Here is a 15,739-nt window from a genome sequence, read left to right on the forward strand (position 1 = left end):
CCATGAGACAGATTTATTAAGCCTGGGGAAGTGAAAAAAGTGTCTGTTACTTTATCACCGGCCAATCAGCTCCTAACTGTTAAGTTACAGGCTGGGTTTGAAAAGGACAGGAGCTGATTGGCTGCTGCAATATCACCATCCACTTTATCTCATCACCTGCCCTTGTGCTTGAAATTCAACCACCCTTCTGCACGCATACCCCATAAGATGTGTGCGCTGTAGGAGTATTGGTATTCATCTGCAGTACCAAAATATGCCTCCGTTCAATGGACACTAGCATTGTGCGCAACTTACAATCAGGCCTTCAGAGTTTTACGTTACAATGCTTAATAAGAATGATTGGTATCATTCATTGTTCTCATTGGTGCCCACAAAACTGATTGGCTGCATTCTCCTGAAATTGTTGTAGTTCTCTGTATGTAATCTGTAGTTATCCTTTTGTGTAGACATCTCACTAAATTGGAGATTGTCCAGTTGGAATGCCTGTAATAGGAATATAATACTATAGCCAGTTTTACTGAATTTGACTCAATATGTACAATATGTAATTGATGGCAGCGATACAACATAGCTGTTCCAGATTCTTCCTTCCAAATAGTGTGAGACTACGTTAAAGACACACAGTATATTATACAATAACCCTATATTGTTCCAGACACACAGTATATTACACACTTACCCTATATTGTTCCAGACACACTGTATATAACACACTTACCCTATATTGTTTCAGACACACGGTATATTACACACTTACCCTATATTGTTCCAGACACACAGTATATAACACACTTACCCTATATTGTTCCAGACACACAGTATATTACACACTTACCCTATATTGTTCCAGACACACTGTATATAACACACTTACCCTATATTGTTCCAGACACACGGTATATTACACACTTACCCTATATTGTTCCAGACACACAGTATATTACACACTTACCCTATATTGTTCCAGACACACTGTATATAACACACTTACCCTATATTGTTCCAGACACACGGTATATTACACACTTACCCTATATTGTTCCAGACACACAGTATATTACACACTTACCCTATATTGTTCCAGACACATGGGATATTACTGTTAGCCGCCAAGACTTTCTCCTGCTGCTGGCAGGTCCGGGACGAGTGGCGAGAGCAGTGTCAGAAGGAAGCGTCAGGGTCATTGCCGAGCAACGCCCCAAACTTCCGATCTCATTTTCCCGGGCGTCGGGGCGTTGCTCGGCAACGTCCCCGAACTTCCGCCCGGCAAGCGTCCCTCACTGCGGCTGACGTCAGCAGTGGCAGGGGATTTTAATAAAAAGCCGACGTCTGCTGGGAACAGACGCCGGTTATAGCTTCTTGGACCCTGCGTGCATTCCAGTGGTGTTCCTGGTTCCCGAACTTCCTAAGCTGACGTTCCAGTGTTCCTGTCCCTGCTGCAGCTAAGTTCTTGTTATAGTTCTATCCCTGCTGTCCGCTTGCCTCCTGTTTTTCCAGTACCATCTTGGGCATCTGCACTGTGGGGCTTGTCCCTTCCAGTGCAGGGAAGTGGGGAGCAGATTGTTGTATTGTTTAATACCATCGTCTAGCATTGTTGCTGTTTTATTAGGGTATATTCCATCTTCTGTGCATTGTTGCATTTGGGTATTATCTTGTACCATCCCGTTGTCATTATTACTCTTTGTATCTTCTAATTCCACCACGGTGCATTGTTGCATATTGTTTTGCCTTAGGGGTCATAGGCCTGCCCGTTCCGGGGTTAGCTATATATCCTCTTGCTCCTGGTCTGCCTCCACGAATACGTTGTCCCCTCCTAAGACCTGACTGTAATGGAGTCTGGGCGGACCTAATTCGCCCTTACAGCCGGGACGGTTATAGGTGAAGCCTAGCTCCGCACGCATTCGTGGACTCCGGGTTAGGGCAACAGAGTTAGGGAGCAGGTCTGCTGATTCCCCGCTAGAGTCCTAACAATTACACACTTACCCTATATTGTTCCAGACACACAGTATATTACACACTTACCCTATATTGTTCCAGACACATGGGATATTACACACTTACCCTATATTGTTCCAGACACACGGTATATTACACACTTACCCTATATTGTTCCAGACACATGGGATATTACACACTTACCCTATATTGTTCCAGACACACAGTATATTACACACTTACCCTATATTGTTCCAGACACACAGTATATTACCCACTTACCCTATATTTTTCCAGACACATTGGATATTACACACTTACCCTATATTGTTCCAGACACATGGGATATTACACACTTACCCTATATTGTTCCAGACACATGGTATATTACACACTTACCGTTTATTGTTCCAGACACACAGTATATTACACACTTACCCTATATTTTTCCAGACACATGGGATATTACACACTTAACCTCTATTGTTCCAGACACACTGTATATTATACACTTACCCTATATTGTTCCAGACACATGGGATATTACACACTTACGCTATATTGTTCCAGACACACGGTATATAACACACTTACCCTTTATTGTTCTATACACACAGTATATTACACACTTACCCTATATTGTTCCAGACACACTGTATATAACACACTTACCCTATATTGTTCCAGATACATGGTATATTACACACTTACCCTATATTGTTCCAGACACACAGGATATTACACACTCACCCTTTATTGTTCCATTCTCTCAGCAATAAAAATGATACAGTGATATGTTTTTAAACAGAACTCAAATAGAAACCTATTATCTATTTGTTCCATAGGTTCCTGCTGGTCTTCTCCTGTCTTGTTCTTTCTGTCTTCTCTACTATCAGAGAGTACGAGGAAAAGTCGGAGGGGGCTCTGTACATCCTGGTATGTGTGAACAGTCTTCTGAAAGGGTGGAAAAGTTTTCATCATTGTCTTTAGTATGCAACACATAATACCATCTACTGTACTTGCATGCATCTTAGCTAATGTATTGTAGCAATTTTGGTTAAAACATAAAGTGAACTTAAGCTGCAGCCATTAGCATTTTGTGGCTGCAGCTTACTGTCTTACACTTGCTAAAGCCTGTTTCTCTCTCATCACACAGGAAATCGTCACCATTGTGGTCTTTGGAGTGGAATACTTTGTGCGGATCTGGGCCGCCGGCTGCTGCTGCCGTTATAGAGGGTGGAGGGGGCGGCTGAAGTTTGCTCGTAAGCCATTCTGTGTCATTGGTGAGGAATTCAAAGATCAATGAAACCCTCTAATGGGCATATGTATATATATATATATATATATATATATATATATATATATATTTATATATATGTATAAAAGCATGTTACTAAGCTAAATTATTTAAAGTTCCTGAAATAAATTATGCATTTACATGTAATAGTATTGCTCTGCAATAGGGTTAGAAGTAAAGGACAGTGCACCAACATAAGACACTGATGGTGTGAGTAAGGACCTTATTCTGATTTATTCGGTCCTCTGTGCGTTTACATTTCTGCGCATGTGCAGACGCAGGGTGCGTGCACACACCCTACACAGCGGGTGGGAAGTGGAGAAGGGCGGGGGATGCTGGGCAGCCCCATTAGCATATGGTAACACCCAGCATTTCATGTTCCCATGACAACGCTGGGCGTTCTCAGGCTAATGAGGCCATGATGCAGGTGTGTGTGTGTGTGTGTGGGGGGGGGGGGGGGGCAGCTGACATCGTCGGATATCAGCTGCCCACCCTGTCCTCGCAGAGGACGGCGTCTGATAAGAATAAAGTCAGAATAAGGTCCTAAGTGTCTAACAGGCTATTTGCTTTCTGAAACTAGCACTCTGAAAATGACATTTGTAACACGTAACGTGTAAACTGCAGTCCCAGCACACATATGACTGACACATTGAAAAGAAATACCTGAAAATGTTTAGCTTTCTACCACCGAATACAAGCTAATAGTGGCTGCTCCACTTTCCATCCAATCACCTAGTTGGTACATACAGCCATTTTGATGGTGGGGCCATACAATGCAAATCTATTAGGTTACCCATCTTCAACTGATAGTGACGGAGGGTATGAGCGAACGACCACCTGCAAGCTACAATTATTATGGCACACTTGAGGCATTGGTTTTAGGATAACGATGATGAGGCATTGCAGGCACTTATGGTAGCCCAGGTACTTCCAGGCTGAACTCCCCTCCAGACTTTGCTTCACATCAGGGAAGTGAGATCAGGAATTCTAGCTCTATATAGAAATTTGTAATGTAGACATGTATTGAATGTCCAGTTTTTAGATGCCCACACCCCTGGTTGTGCCCTTTTATGCATAAATTATTATATTCTGTCAGGTAACCACTAGACTAACCTGCCAAATCATAGACTAATATGGAATTTAGGCCCCATTTGCGATGACACTAAGGGGTAAATTTACTAAAGTTTGAGTTTTCATTAGTAAGCCATTGCAACCAATCAGATTCTACTTATTTACGTAGCTCTTCTAGAGGATAAAAACTAGAATCTGATTGGTTGCTATGGCCAACATCTCACACTTCTAAAAACTCACATTTTATTAAATGTTTATTGTACACAGAATTGTACCTCTGAGTGTCTCTGTAAGTTTGGCGACTGCACTTCAGACTGCATGTCCTAAAGGTGCCCATACACGGTACAATATTTCCATCTGTAGCTAGTTCAAAAAGCACGGGCTGCACAGACTTTATGTTCTGTGCAATGGGATGCCCGCGGGAGAACGGAACCCTCGCAACGTGTATGGGCACCTTAAGTGTCAGGGTTCCCGTGGCAAATTCTGGCACTTATGACGGGATTGTTATATTGTGAAACTTTTTCTGAACTATAATTATCAATACAGTCTTTTTTACTGGACCTATGTCCACACCGATGCCTATCCTGTGTTCCCTGGAGTCTTTTAGATAAATATACCATACGATATGCTATTAATACCTGTATGCTAGTTAAGTCCTGCATACATGAATTGTATAGGTGCCAGTACATTACTGCAAGGTATTTCATGCCTCCTCGCATGCGATTCCCTGCCAACTGGCCGCCGGTAACAGGATCACATATGATACATTGTATGTGGTCCTTTTGCATACGATATATTGTATGCGATCCTGACAAGGGCTGTGGGAAAAATCCTATGTGCAGCCCTTGTGATCTCTGGGGACGCACATCAGATAGGAATCGGAGGTTAGGCACATACGATTTGGCAACTTTTCACCCGGTTTCTCAGCCCAATGCGTCGGAACTTATAAAAAGTGCTTAAATCGTATAAGGGTACCTTTAGATTCTGTAAATTACTGTACTCCTCATCGCCGTTCAACACAGTTCATGCCTGATAAAACAATACTCACTATGCACAGATTATCCATGTTATACAGCTAAGGATGCCAATCCTGGGACTGGCGGGATACCGGGATTCTTTGGGCATTTTTGGCTGGGATTTCAATCCTGGGACTGGAGCCTCTAATTCCAAGATTTCAGGATTAAATTAGCATGAGCATTCTTTCCCTTTCTGCCAGGCAGCGCTGAGCAGTGCTCAGCTCAAACGTTGCCTGGAAAACATGCAGTGCGGATGCACAGCGTGATGTTAGAAGTCACACTGCGCTGCCATGCACTGGCCGCCTTCCACTGGCCCCTGCTTGCTCTCTCCGCCGTGTGTCCCATCCCCTGTATCTGCCTTCCTCTCCTCAGTCTCCACCCACCTGCTCGCCATATCTGCCGCCTACCTGCTCCACCGCCCCCACCTGCCTCACTGAAGGACTGATTCAAAGCAGTTCCCGGCGCGGCATCAGGAGGCCAATAATAAAAGTTTCCAAAGAATCCCAGGATTGACAGTTTTTCAATCCCAGGGGCCAAATAGGGTGCAGCAATCCATTGCACTGCAAAACCAGGTTGATGTAATTGATTGCTGTTTTAAAAAACATGGGAAAACTCTCCCAAAATCTCTTACTTTCTGAAACTCTCACCCTATTACATTTGGCCCCTGGATTGAAAAAATGGCCCGGAATTGGCCTCCATATTTACAGATGTCTGAGCTCTATTTACATTCTTTGCTTTCATTTTTTTACATTCAGACGTTGAGGCATTTGATTGAAATAAATCAGTAGACGAGCAGACTGTGTGGTTCCAGACAGCTTCACATTTTATTTTTGTCTCTAGGTTTCCTATCCCTTTTGCCTCAAAGCACTCACTGGTTGTAATGAATGTCCCTTTCCCTGCACATACATTTGATAACTCAAAGCGGATTATCTGCCTGCTGTCACTTAGAAAGTACCAGCATGATTGAGCATTCAATACAGACTATACTTTATTTAGAAGTTTATTGCTTACAGTCAGGGAAAGTGCACAACTGTAACTGGGAACAGTGTGTGCACCAGTGGTTCCCTAAGCACATTGTTCCCCCATAACTGAATCTGCAGAGCATTAATCTGCTCAGAACTGCAGCTGAAGGGATTTACGCCAGCATCAGGTTTTGAGGTGCAACGTTAACCGTAATGAGGCAGAGTTTACATAGAGTAAAATATTGTGGGCTGGATTCAGAGTTGTATACATCACCAATTTTGCCACGTTTTAGCAATTATCATCTAACTGCATACGTCTAAAGCTGGGAACACACAGGCAATAAAATGGCTGATATACCGCAAGATGGTCGATGGGATATGTCTGTGGGCTGAGCGCAGGTGCCAGCAGCCGATCTCGGTCTCATTTAACAACAATTGAATCGCTCGGTTGGGCGCCATCTGAAGGCTGCCGGCGCACTGTCATTTGAATTGCCCCGTTTGTGTTCAGTGTATCTATATTGTCCCACACATGGTGGTACTGGGGGGAAATATAACCAAACTGATTTTTGCCTTTTGAATTATTGCTGCTTTAAAATATCACGGAGACTTACCGGAATTACACCGACGGCTGCATAAAACTAGTTGCTAAATTTGCCACAATAGCCATCACTGGGCAGCCTATTCGTTTAGCAGGACCTGCAGCTTAATGATTATCGTTGATGAATTTAAGCCATGTTGTCACTGATTGCTAGTGAATACAAAGAAGCATGCTCATGAATATAAATTTATGTGTCAGGCACTTATTACATAAATGTATTCATTAATTGCATGATATCGTCACTTAAATGGAAATTGGCAATTATAATTTGTTGTAAATGGATGGCGCTTGCTTCGTTGGTTTATAGAAGAAGAAAAAAATAGATCATTAATTGTTTTTTGTTTTCTTACATTTTTAGACATCTTGGTGTTGATCGCATCCATAGCGGTCCTGTCTGCAGGCTCACAGGGGAATGTCTTTGCCACGTCAGCCCTCAGGAGTCTAAGGTTTCTGCAGATACTGCGGATGATTCGTATGGATCGTAGAGGGGGGACATGGAAACTACTGGGTTCTGTGGTGTATGCACACAGCAAGGTATCACATAACATACAAATGTGTCCTCATACACCTATCCTCAATACCGTATGACAGACCAAAAGTCTCAGAGGGCGCTGGACATTAGAATTGCTAACTCTGCATGCTGTTTTTGTGTTCAACTTCACAATATAGATTGTGTACTCAATACTAGCGTCATCTATCAATTATAAGTTGAGTTCTTAAGGTTGTGCTTCACCCAAGATCAAGGTTGAATAATGTAATATTAAAATTATATTTAAGATATAATTGGTACAACCAATAAAACGTAAGTTAAAATATAAACATTATTAATATAACAGATGTCCTTATGTAGATTGCGGTTAGAATACTAATTTTGAAGTTCAACAACGATATTTTTTTTGCGTGTGATTTGATGCGATTTTCCTATGTAATTTATTCACTGCTCTCTGCCCAGGGGCAATGCGATCGCATGCGATTTTATAGGGTGCGATGCCTTTTAATTTACACTTCTATATGATGCAATGAGATTTAGGCACCCCCCACTATCCACACCACCCCGAAGCGTGGCGAGCGCAGCGGACTGCGTTTTCCTGACCTTTTCATACCCCACTATACACATCGGTTTGGAGTTGAATGTATATAGTGTGGCGTGCGCAGCAAGCCACCGAGCCCAAAGCATGGCAAGCGCAGCGAGCCTCGCTTCAGGGTGTCGTGGATAGTGTGTGTGTGTGTGTGTGTGTGGGGGGGGTGGGGGTGGTGCCTAGAATCTCATTGCATCTCATAGAAGTGTATAGTAAAGTAAATGGCATTGCACCCTATAAAATTGCATGCGATTAAGCGTGCGGTGCGATTGCATGCGAGCAGAGAGCAGTGAATAAATGACATAGGAAAATCACATTGCACGCAAAAAACTGCATGCAATGCGATGCGATTTCCCTACGGTTCCGTACATATGCAAATAGGGAGCCGTGATAATACACAAGTACCGAAAGGCCTTACCCGTGAGGTCACAGTTGATTCATTTGCATTAATAGTGAAAATATTTCCAAGAACAGGTCTTAAAATCAACAGAGAAAAGGTCCTTTTAAATGGGCTTGTAACATAAAACTACTCCAATGTAATGTCATTTATTTGGAGATTTGCACAGCACAGCCCCTGCTTTGCAGGATGTGAATTAACTGTGACCTTATGGGCTGAGGCCTTTGTAAAGGATTTAGACCAAGTGTTATATAGCATACCCAGCTGCGGCATTCTCGCAGTAATTCTGGAAACCTTATTTGATTTGGTGATCTCAGGATTTGGGCACCTTTGTTATATGATGCTTATATTTTTGGAGCATGGACGGATGGAATAAATGCCTGCGCGAGCAGCCGCTATAGAATGCTCCACACTGCTGATGTGTATGATGGTCTGTCATATTTGTGTATTGAGTTGATTGTTGACCGGCAACAGTCTTGACAAGTTGCTGGGGGTCTAACATTGAGCTGGGTTGTAATGCTGGGTGCTGATGTCAGGATTCCTGGAGGTGGGTCTCGATCACGTGTACAGGGTTATAAGGTATGTATCATGGCATTTATGTGTTTGTACTCCTGATGAAAGGATTAAATTATCTTGAAACATTGAAAAACTGTACCAAGGACCAGCGAGTGCCTTTTGTTGAAGTTGCTTAGTGTGAGTGCTGTAGCTGGCTATAGTGTATATATATATATATATATATATATATATATATATATATATATATATATATATATATAGACAAAATCCGGGGGACCTTGGAGGGGTTACCCCAGGAAAGGAGGTGGCACTCAGACGTCTTTTTAGAAGATTTTTATAGGAGATTGCAGATCAAAACATAGCTGTGGTCAGACCACAGCTATGTTTTGATCTGCAATCTCCTATAAAAATCTTCTAAAAAGACGTCTGAGTGCCACCTCCTTTCCTGGGGTAACCCCTCCAAGGTCCCCCGGATTTTGTCTACATAGTCCAGCATCCAGGAAGGCACCGGTACGCAGCTGCATATTTATACAGAGTGCTGAACAACCAAAGACTGTATATATATATATATATACTCAATGTTTCAACTTGGACTGAAATTTTCATCAAGAATGACTGTTGATGAAAATTTCTGTTTGAATTTGAAGCATTGAGTTTAAGCAGTGTCTCTGAGTGTTTATTCTTGTGCTGAGGTATTTGAGTGGCGCCGTCATTCTTATATGTATATTTGAACTTTAGAGGGCATCAAGCTGCAATGAAGGCAGGAGAGTGCAGAGGACCTGTTGTGTGGAGAGAGTTCTCCAATCAAACAAAGATGGCTAGCTCCTGCAATTTAAACAACCTTCTAGTATACTTCTAGATTTTGCAATCCCAATTAACCTCTTTTACAATGACAGAACTGGTTTCTAGCAGTGGTCTGTGTTTTTTCTATCTTTGAACTACAATTTATTGGGGAGTATTCAATCCTGGGTCACGACTGTCGGGACGTCCTGGCAGTCATAACCCCAGGCCCTTTCTCTGCTCCCTCGACTAAGATTGGGTAGGCCGAGCTCTGAAAAGGGGGTGTGTCCGTGAGAAACGGTTGTGGATTGCCGAGATATGGCCGTGAGCTCGACAATCCATGGCCATTCTTGGCAGAACAGGCCTGACTGTTTTAACCCCTTCCTGACAGAGCTAGTTTTTGCGTTCCTGACAGAGCCATTTTTTTCAAATCTGACATGTCTCACTTAAGTGGGGATAACTTTTTTTTGCTTTTACTTATCCCAGTGATTTTGAGATTGTTTTTTTGTGACACATTGTACTTCAAATTAGTGGTAAATTTGGGTCGATACAGTCTGTGTTTTTTTGTGAAAAATACCAAAATGTCGTGAAAAAATGGAAAATTTAGCGATTTGCAAAATGTTAAATTTTCTGCTTGTGAGACAAATAATCATACCACTCAAAATAGTTAATAACTAACATAGACCATATGTCTACTTTATGTTGCCATCATTATTTCAACTTCCTTTTAATTTTTTTGGACACTAGGAGGCTTACAATATGAATAGCAAATTCTCAAATTTTCAAGAAAATTTCAAACACTGATTTTTTTAGGGACCAGTTCAGTTCTGATATGACTTTGAGGGACTTGTATGTGAGACACCCCCATAAATGATGCCATTTCAAAAACTGCACCCCTCACAGTATTCAAAACAGCATTTTGGAAGTTTGTTAACCCTTTAGGTGTTTCACAGGAATTAATTTCAAAATTTCATTTTTTTTGCAGATTTGCAATTTTAATACATTTTTCTAAGGAACACAGTACATTTTACTAGAGAAATGTGACTAAAAATTGATTCCCCCAATTCTTTTGTTTTCAAAAATATCCTATATGTGGCCCTAGTGTGCACGTTGACCAAACCACAGGCTTCATAATAGAAGGAGCACCTACTTGATTTTGGAGCCTCCTTTTTATGAGATTATTTTTTAGGCACCATGTAGGTTTCTAGGCACCATAAGATGCTAAAATTTAGGAACCCCCCCACAAGTTACCCCATTTTGCAAACTACACCCCTCAGGGAATTCATCTAGGGGTATAGTGTACATTTCAAACCCCCAGGGGTTTCACCAATTGTGGTACAACTGGGCAGTGAAAATGAAAAATTACATTTTTTACACAAAAATGCAGTTCTGGCTCAAAATTTTTCATTTTCACAAGGAATGAAGGAGACAAAGCACCCCAAAATCTGTGCCCCAATTTCTCCCGAGTACCGCAATGCCTCACATGTGACCAAAAAATACCAGTTGGGTGCATGGCAGGACTCAGAAGGGAAGGAGTGATTTTTGGATTTTGCAGCTCAGATTCTGGTGGAATTTTGGTGGGTGCTATGTCGCATTAGCAAGACCCCCCAAGCACCAATACAGTGGAACCCCCCCACAAGTGACCCCATTTTGCAAACTACACCCCTCAGGGAATTCATCTAGGGGTATAGTGTACATTTCAAACCCCCAGGGGTTTCACCAATTTTGATACAAGTGGGCAGTGAAAATGAAAAATTACATTTTTTTACACAAAAATGCAGTTCTGGCTCAAAATTTTTCATTTTCAGAAGGTATGAAGGAGAAAAAGCACCCCAAAATCTGTGCCCCAATTTCTCCCGAGTACGTCAATGCCTCACATGTGAACAAACAATACCAGTTGGGTGCATGGCAGGACTCAGAAGGGAAGGAGTGATTTTTGGATTTTGCAGCACAGATTTTGGTGGAATGAATGGTGGGTGCTATGTTGCACCAATACAGTGGAACCCCCCACAAGTCACCCCATTTTGCAAAGTACACCCCTCAGGGAATTCATCTAGGGGTATAGTGTACATTTCAAACCCCCAGGGGTTTCACCAATTTTGATACAAGTGGGCAGTGAAAATGAAAAATTACATTTTTTTACACAAAAATGCAGTTCTGGCTCAAAATTTTTCATTTTCAGAAGGTATGAAGGAGAAAAAGCACCCCAAAATCTGTGCCCCAATTTCTCCCGAGTACGGCAATGCCTCACATGTGACCAAAAAATACCAGTTGGGTGCATGGCAGGACTCAGAAGGGAAGGAGTGATTTTTGGATTTTGCAGCTCAGATTCTGGTGGAATTTTGGTGGGTGCTATGTCGCATTAGCAAGACCCCCAAAGCACCAATACAGTGGAACCCCCCCACAAGTGACCCCATTTTGCAAACTACACCCCTCAGGGAATTCATCTAGGGGTATAGTGTACATTTCAAACCCCCAGGGGTTTCACCAATTTTGATACAAGTGGGCAGTGAACATGAAAAATTACATTTTTTTACACAAAAATGCAGTTCTGGCTCAAAATTTTTCATTTTCAGAAGGTATGAAGGAGAAAAAGCACCCCAAAATCTGTGCCCCAATTTCTCCCGAGTACGGCAATGCCTCACATGTGACCAAAAAATACCAGTTGGGTGCATGGCAGGACTCAGAAGGGAAGGAGTGATTTTTGGATTTTGCAGCTCAGATTCTGGTGGAATTTTGGTGGGTGCTATGTCGCATTAGCAAGACCCCCAAAGCACCAATACAGTGGAACCCCCCCACAAGTGACCCCATTTTGCAAACTACACCCCTCAGGGAATTCATCTAGGGGTATAATGTACATTTCAAACCCCCAGGGGTTTCACCAATTTTGATACAAGTGGGCAGTGAACATGAAAAATTACATTTTTTTACACAAAAATGCAGTTCTGGCTCAAAATTTTTCATTTTCAGAAGGTATGAAGGAGAAAAAGCACCCCAAAATCTGTGCCCCAATTTCTCCCGAGTACGGCAATGCCTCACATGTGACCAAAAAATACCAGTTGGGTGCATGGCAGGACTCAGAAGGGAAGGAGTGATTTTTGGATTTTGCAGCTCAGATTCTGGTGGAATTTTGGTGGGTGCTATGTCGCATTAGCAAGACCCCCAAAGCACCAATACAGTGGAACCCCCCCACAAGTGACCCCATTTTGCAAACTACACCCCTCAGGGAATTCATCTAGGGGTATAGTGTACATTTCAAACCCCCAGGGGTTTCACCAATTTTGATACAAGTGGGCAGTGAACATGAAAAATTAAATTTTTTTACACAAAAATGCAGTTCTGGCTCAAAATTTTTCATTTTCAGAAGGTATGAAGGAGAAAAAGCACCCCAAAATCTGTGCCCCAATTTCTCCCGAGTACGGCAATGCCTCACATGTGAACAAAAAATACCAGTTGGGTGCATGGCAGGACTCAGAAGGGAAGGAGTGATTTTTGGATTTTGCAGCACAGATTTTGGTGGAATGAATGGTGGGTGCTATGTTGCACCAATACAGTGGAACCCCCCCACAAGTGACCCCATTTTGCAAACTACACCCCTCAGGGAATTCATCTAGGGGTATAGTGTACATTTCAAACCCCCAGGGGTTTCACCAATTTTGATACAAGTGGGCAGTGAACATGAAAAATTACATTTTTTTACACAAAAATGCAGTTCTGGCTCAAAATTTTTCATTTTCAGAAGGTATGAAGGAGAAAAAGCACCCCAAAATCTGTGCCCCAATTTCTCCAGAGTACGGCAATGCCTCACATGTGAACAAAAAATACCAGTTGGGTGCATGGCAGGACTCAGAAGGGAAGGAGTGATTTTTGGATTTTGCAGCACAGATTTTGGTGGAATGAATGGTGGGTGCTATGTTGCACCAATACAGTGGAACCCCCCCACAAGTCACCCCATTTTGCGAAGTACACCCCTCAGGGAATTCATCTAGGGGTATAGTGTACATTTCAAACCCCCAGGGGTTTCACCAATTTTGATACAAGTGGGCAGTGAAAATGAAAAATTAAATTTTTTTACACAAAAATGCAGTTCTGGCTCAAAATTTTTCATTTTCAGAAGGAATGAAGGAGACAAAGCACCCCAAAATCTGTGCCCCAATTTCTCCCGAGTACGGCAATGCCTCATGTGTGACCAAAAAGTGGCAGGACTCAGAAGGGAAGGAGTGATATTTGGAGTTTGCAGCACAAATTCTGGTGGAATGATGGTGGGTGCTATGTCGCATTAGCAAGACCCCCAAAGCACCAATACAGTGGAACCCCCCCACAAGTGACCCCATTTTGCAAACTACACCCCTCAGGGAATTCATCTAGGGGTATAGTGTACATTTCAAACCCCCAGGGGTTTCACCAATTTTGATACAAGTGGGCAGTGAACATGAAAAATTACATTTTTTTACACAAAAATGCAGTTCTGGCTCAAAATTTTTCATTTTCACAAGGAATGAAGGAGAAAAAGCACCCCAAAATCTGTGCCCCAATATCTCCCAAGTACGGCAATGCCTCACATGTGACCAAAAAATACCAGTTGGGTGCATGGCAGGACTCAGAAGGGAAGGAGTGATTTTTGGATTTTGCGGCTCAGATTCTGGTGGAATGAATGGTGGGTGCTATGTGGCATTAGCAAGACCCCCGAAGCACGGTGAAATTATGAACCTAATATTCCATAGATGTGTGGTATATTTTAAAACACTCCTTTATACATAGGCCGGGTTTGTCGGGGCAAGTGTCACACTGGAAAATAGTTTGCTTTCTTATTCCCTTTTTATAGCAAACTTTGCACCTTTTTTGTGTCCTGCCCTTTTTTCCAGTGGAGGGGATTTCATCAGGAAAATGCTGCCCTGGTACAATACGTGGGCCAGTACTAGAAGTACTGGGGCCCTCTGCCTGCTGGTTCCCAAATATTAGGCCCTTTATGACTTCCTCTTGAAAGTGCATAAATGTCCCCCTCTGGCCGGTAGAACGGAATAGCACGTAAGCGTTATACAGTGCCATCTGGATGATATACACGGCCACCTTCTTGTACCAGATTTTTGTTTTCCGCAGGGCACTGTACGGCTTCAGTACCTGATCTGAAAGATCCACTCCGCCCATGTACCTATTGTAATCCAGGATACAATTAGGTTTTGAGGTGTGGGTACTGGTACCTCGTACAGGGACGGAGGTGGTACTGTCTCCGTGAATTGTTGTCAGTATAAGGACATCCCTCTTGTCCTTATATTTGACCAACAACATATTTTCGTTGCATATTCCCCTGCTTTCACCCCTTCTCATTACTTGGGCAATGTGCGTTTTTGGGAGGCCTCTTTGGTTCTTGCGCACAGTACCGCAAGCTGCTGTACCTCTTGAACCAAGGGCCTTAAACAGGGGGATGCTAGTGTAAAAGTTATCCACATAGAGGTGATAACCTTTATCCAGGAAGGGGTGCACTAAATCCCAGACAATTTTCCCACTAACACCTACGAGGGAGGGGGGGCATTCTGGCGGTTCAATTCTTGAATCCTTCCCTTCATAAACCCTAAACCTGTGGGTGTACCCTGAGGTGCTTTCACACAGTTTATACATTTTTATGCCATACCTTGCCCTCTTACTGGGAAGGTACTGGCGGAATTTAACCCTTCCTTTAAAATGTATAAGGGACTCGTCGATACAAATAAATTTTTCAGGGATGTACACCTCTTCAAATTTGGCACTGAAATGATCAATGACCGGCCTGACTTTGAATAGCCGGTCAAAGGTGGGATCATCTCTGGGTGGGCACTGTGCATTATCGGTGTAATGTATAAATTTAAGAATTGTCTCAAATCGAGTCCGGGTCATGGCCATACGGTAAAATGGAGTACTGTACAGAACATCTGTACTCCAATATTGCCTAATTTCTGGCTTTTTTACTATGCCCATATGAAACACCAGACCCCAAAACGTCATCATCTCTACTGCATCTACAGGGGTCCACCTAGCAAATGATGACGTGGGGTTTTGAGCAATAAACTGCTGGGCATATAAATTAGTTTGGTCCACCATTAAATTTATA

The 15,739-nt window shown here is 42.6% G+C and overlaps 1 protein-coding gene across 4 annotated transcripts in view; it reads left to right on the forward strand.

The window, feature by feature from the left end:
* KCNQ2 (potassium voltage-gated channel subfamily Q member 2) overlaps positions 1–15,739 on the forward strand; it is a 99,422-nt gene that overhangs the window by 21,179 nt on the left and 62,504 nt on the right. For all 4 annotated transcript variants that reach the window (XM_083146755.1, XM_083146754.1, XM_083146757.1 and 1 more), the window contains exons 2-4: positions 2,781–2,871; positions 3,092–3,218; positions 7,238–7,413. In XM_083146755.1, coding sequence (XP_083002881.1) covers positions 2,781–2,871; positions 3,092–3,218; positions 7,238–7,413 — 394 coding nt within the window. The remainder of the gene's footprint in view (positions 1–2,780; positions 2,872–3,091; positions 3,219–7,237; positions 7,414–15,739) is intronic.

This window comes from Crinia signifera, chromosome 6 (genome assembly GCF_055691185.1).
Source record: "Crinia signifera chromosome 6, ASM5569118v1, whole genome shotgun sequence".
Lineage (NCBI taxonomy): Eukaryota > Metazoa > Chordata > Amphibia > Anura > Myobatrachidae > Crinia > Crinia signifera.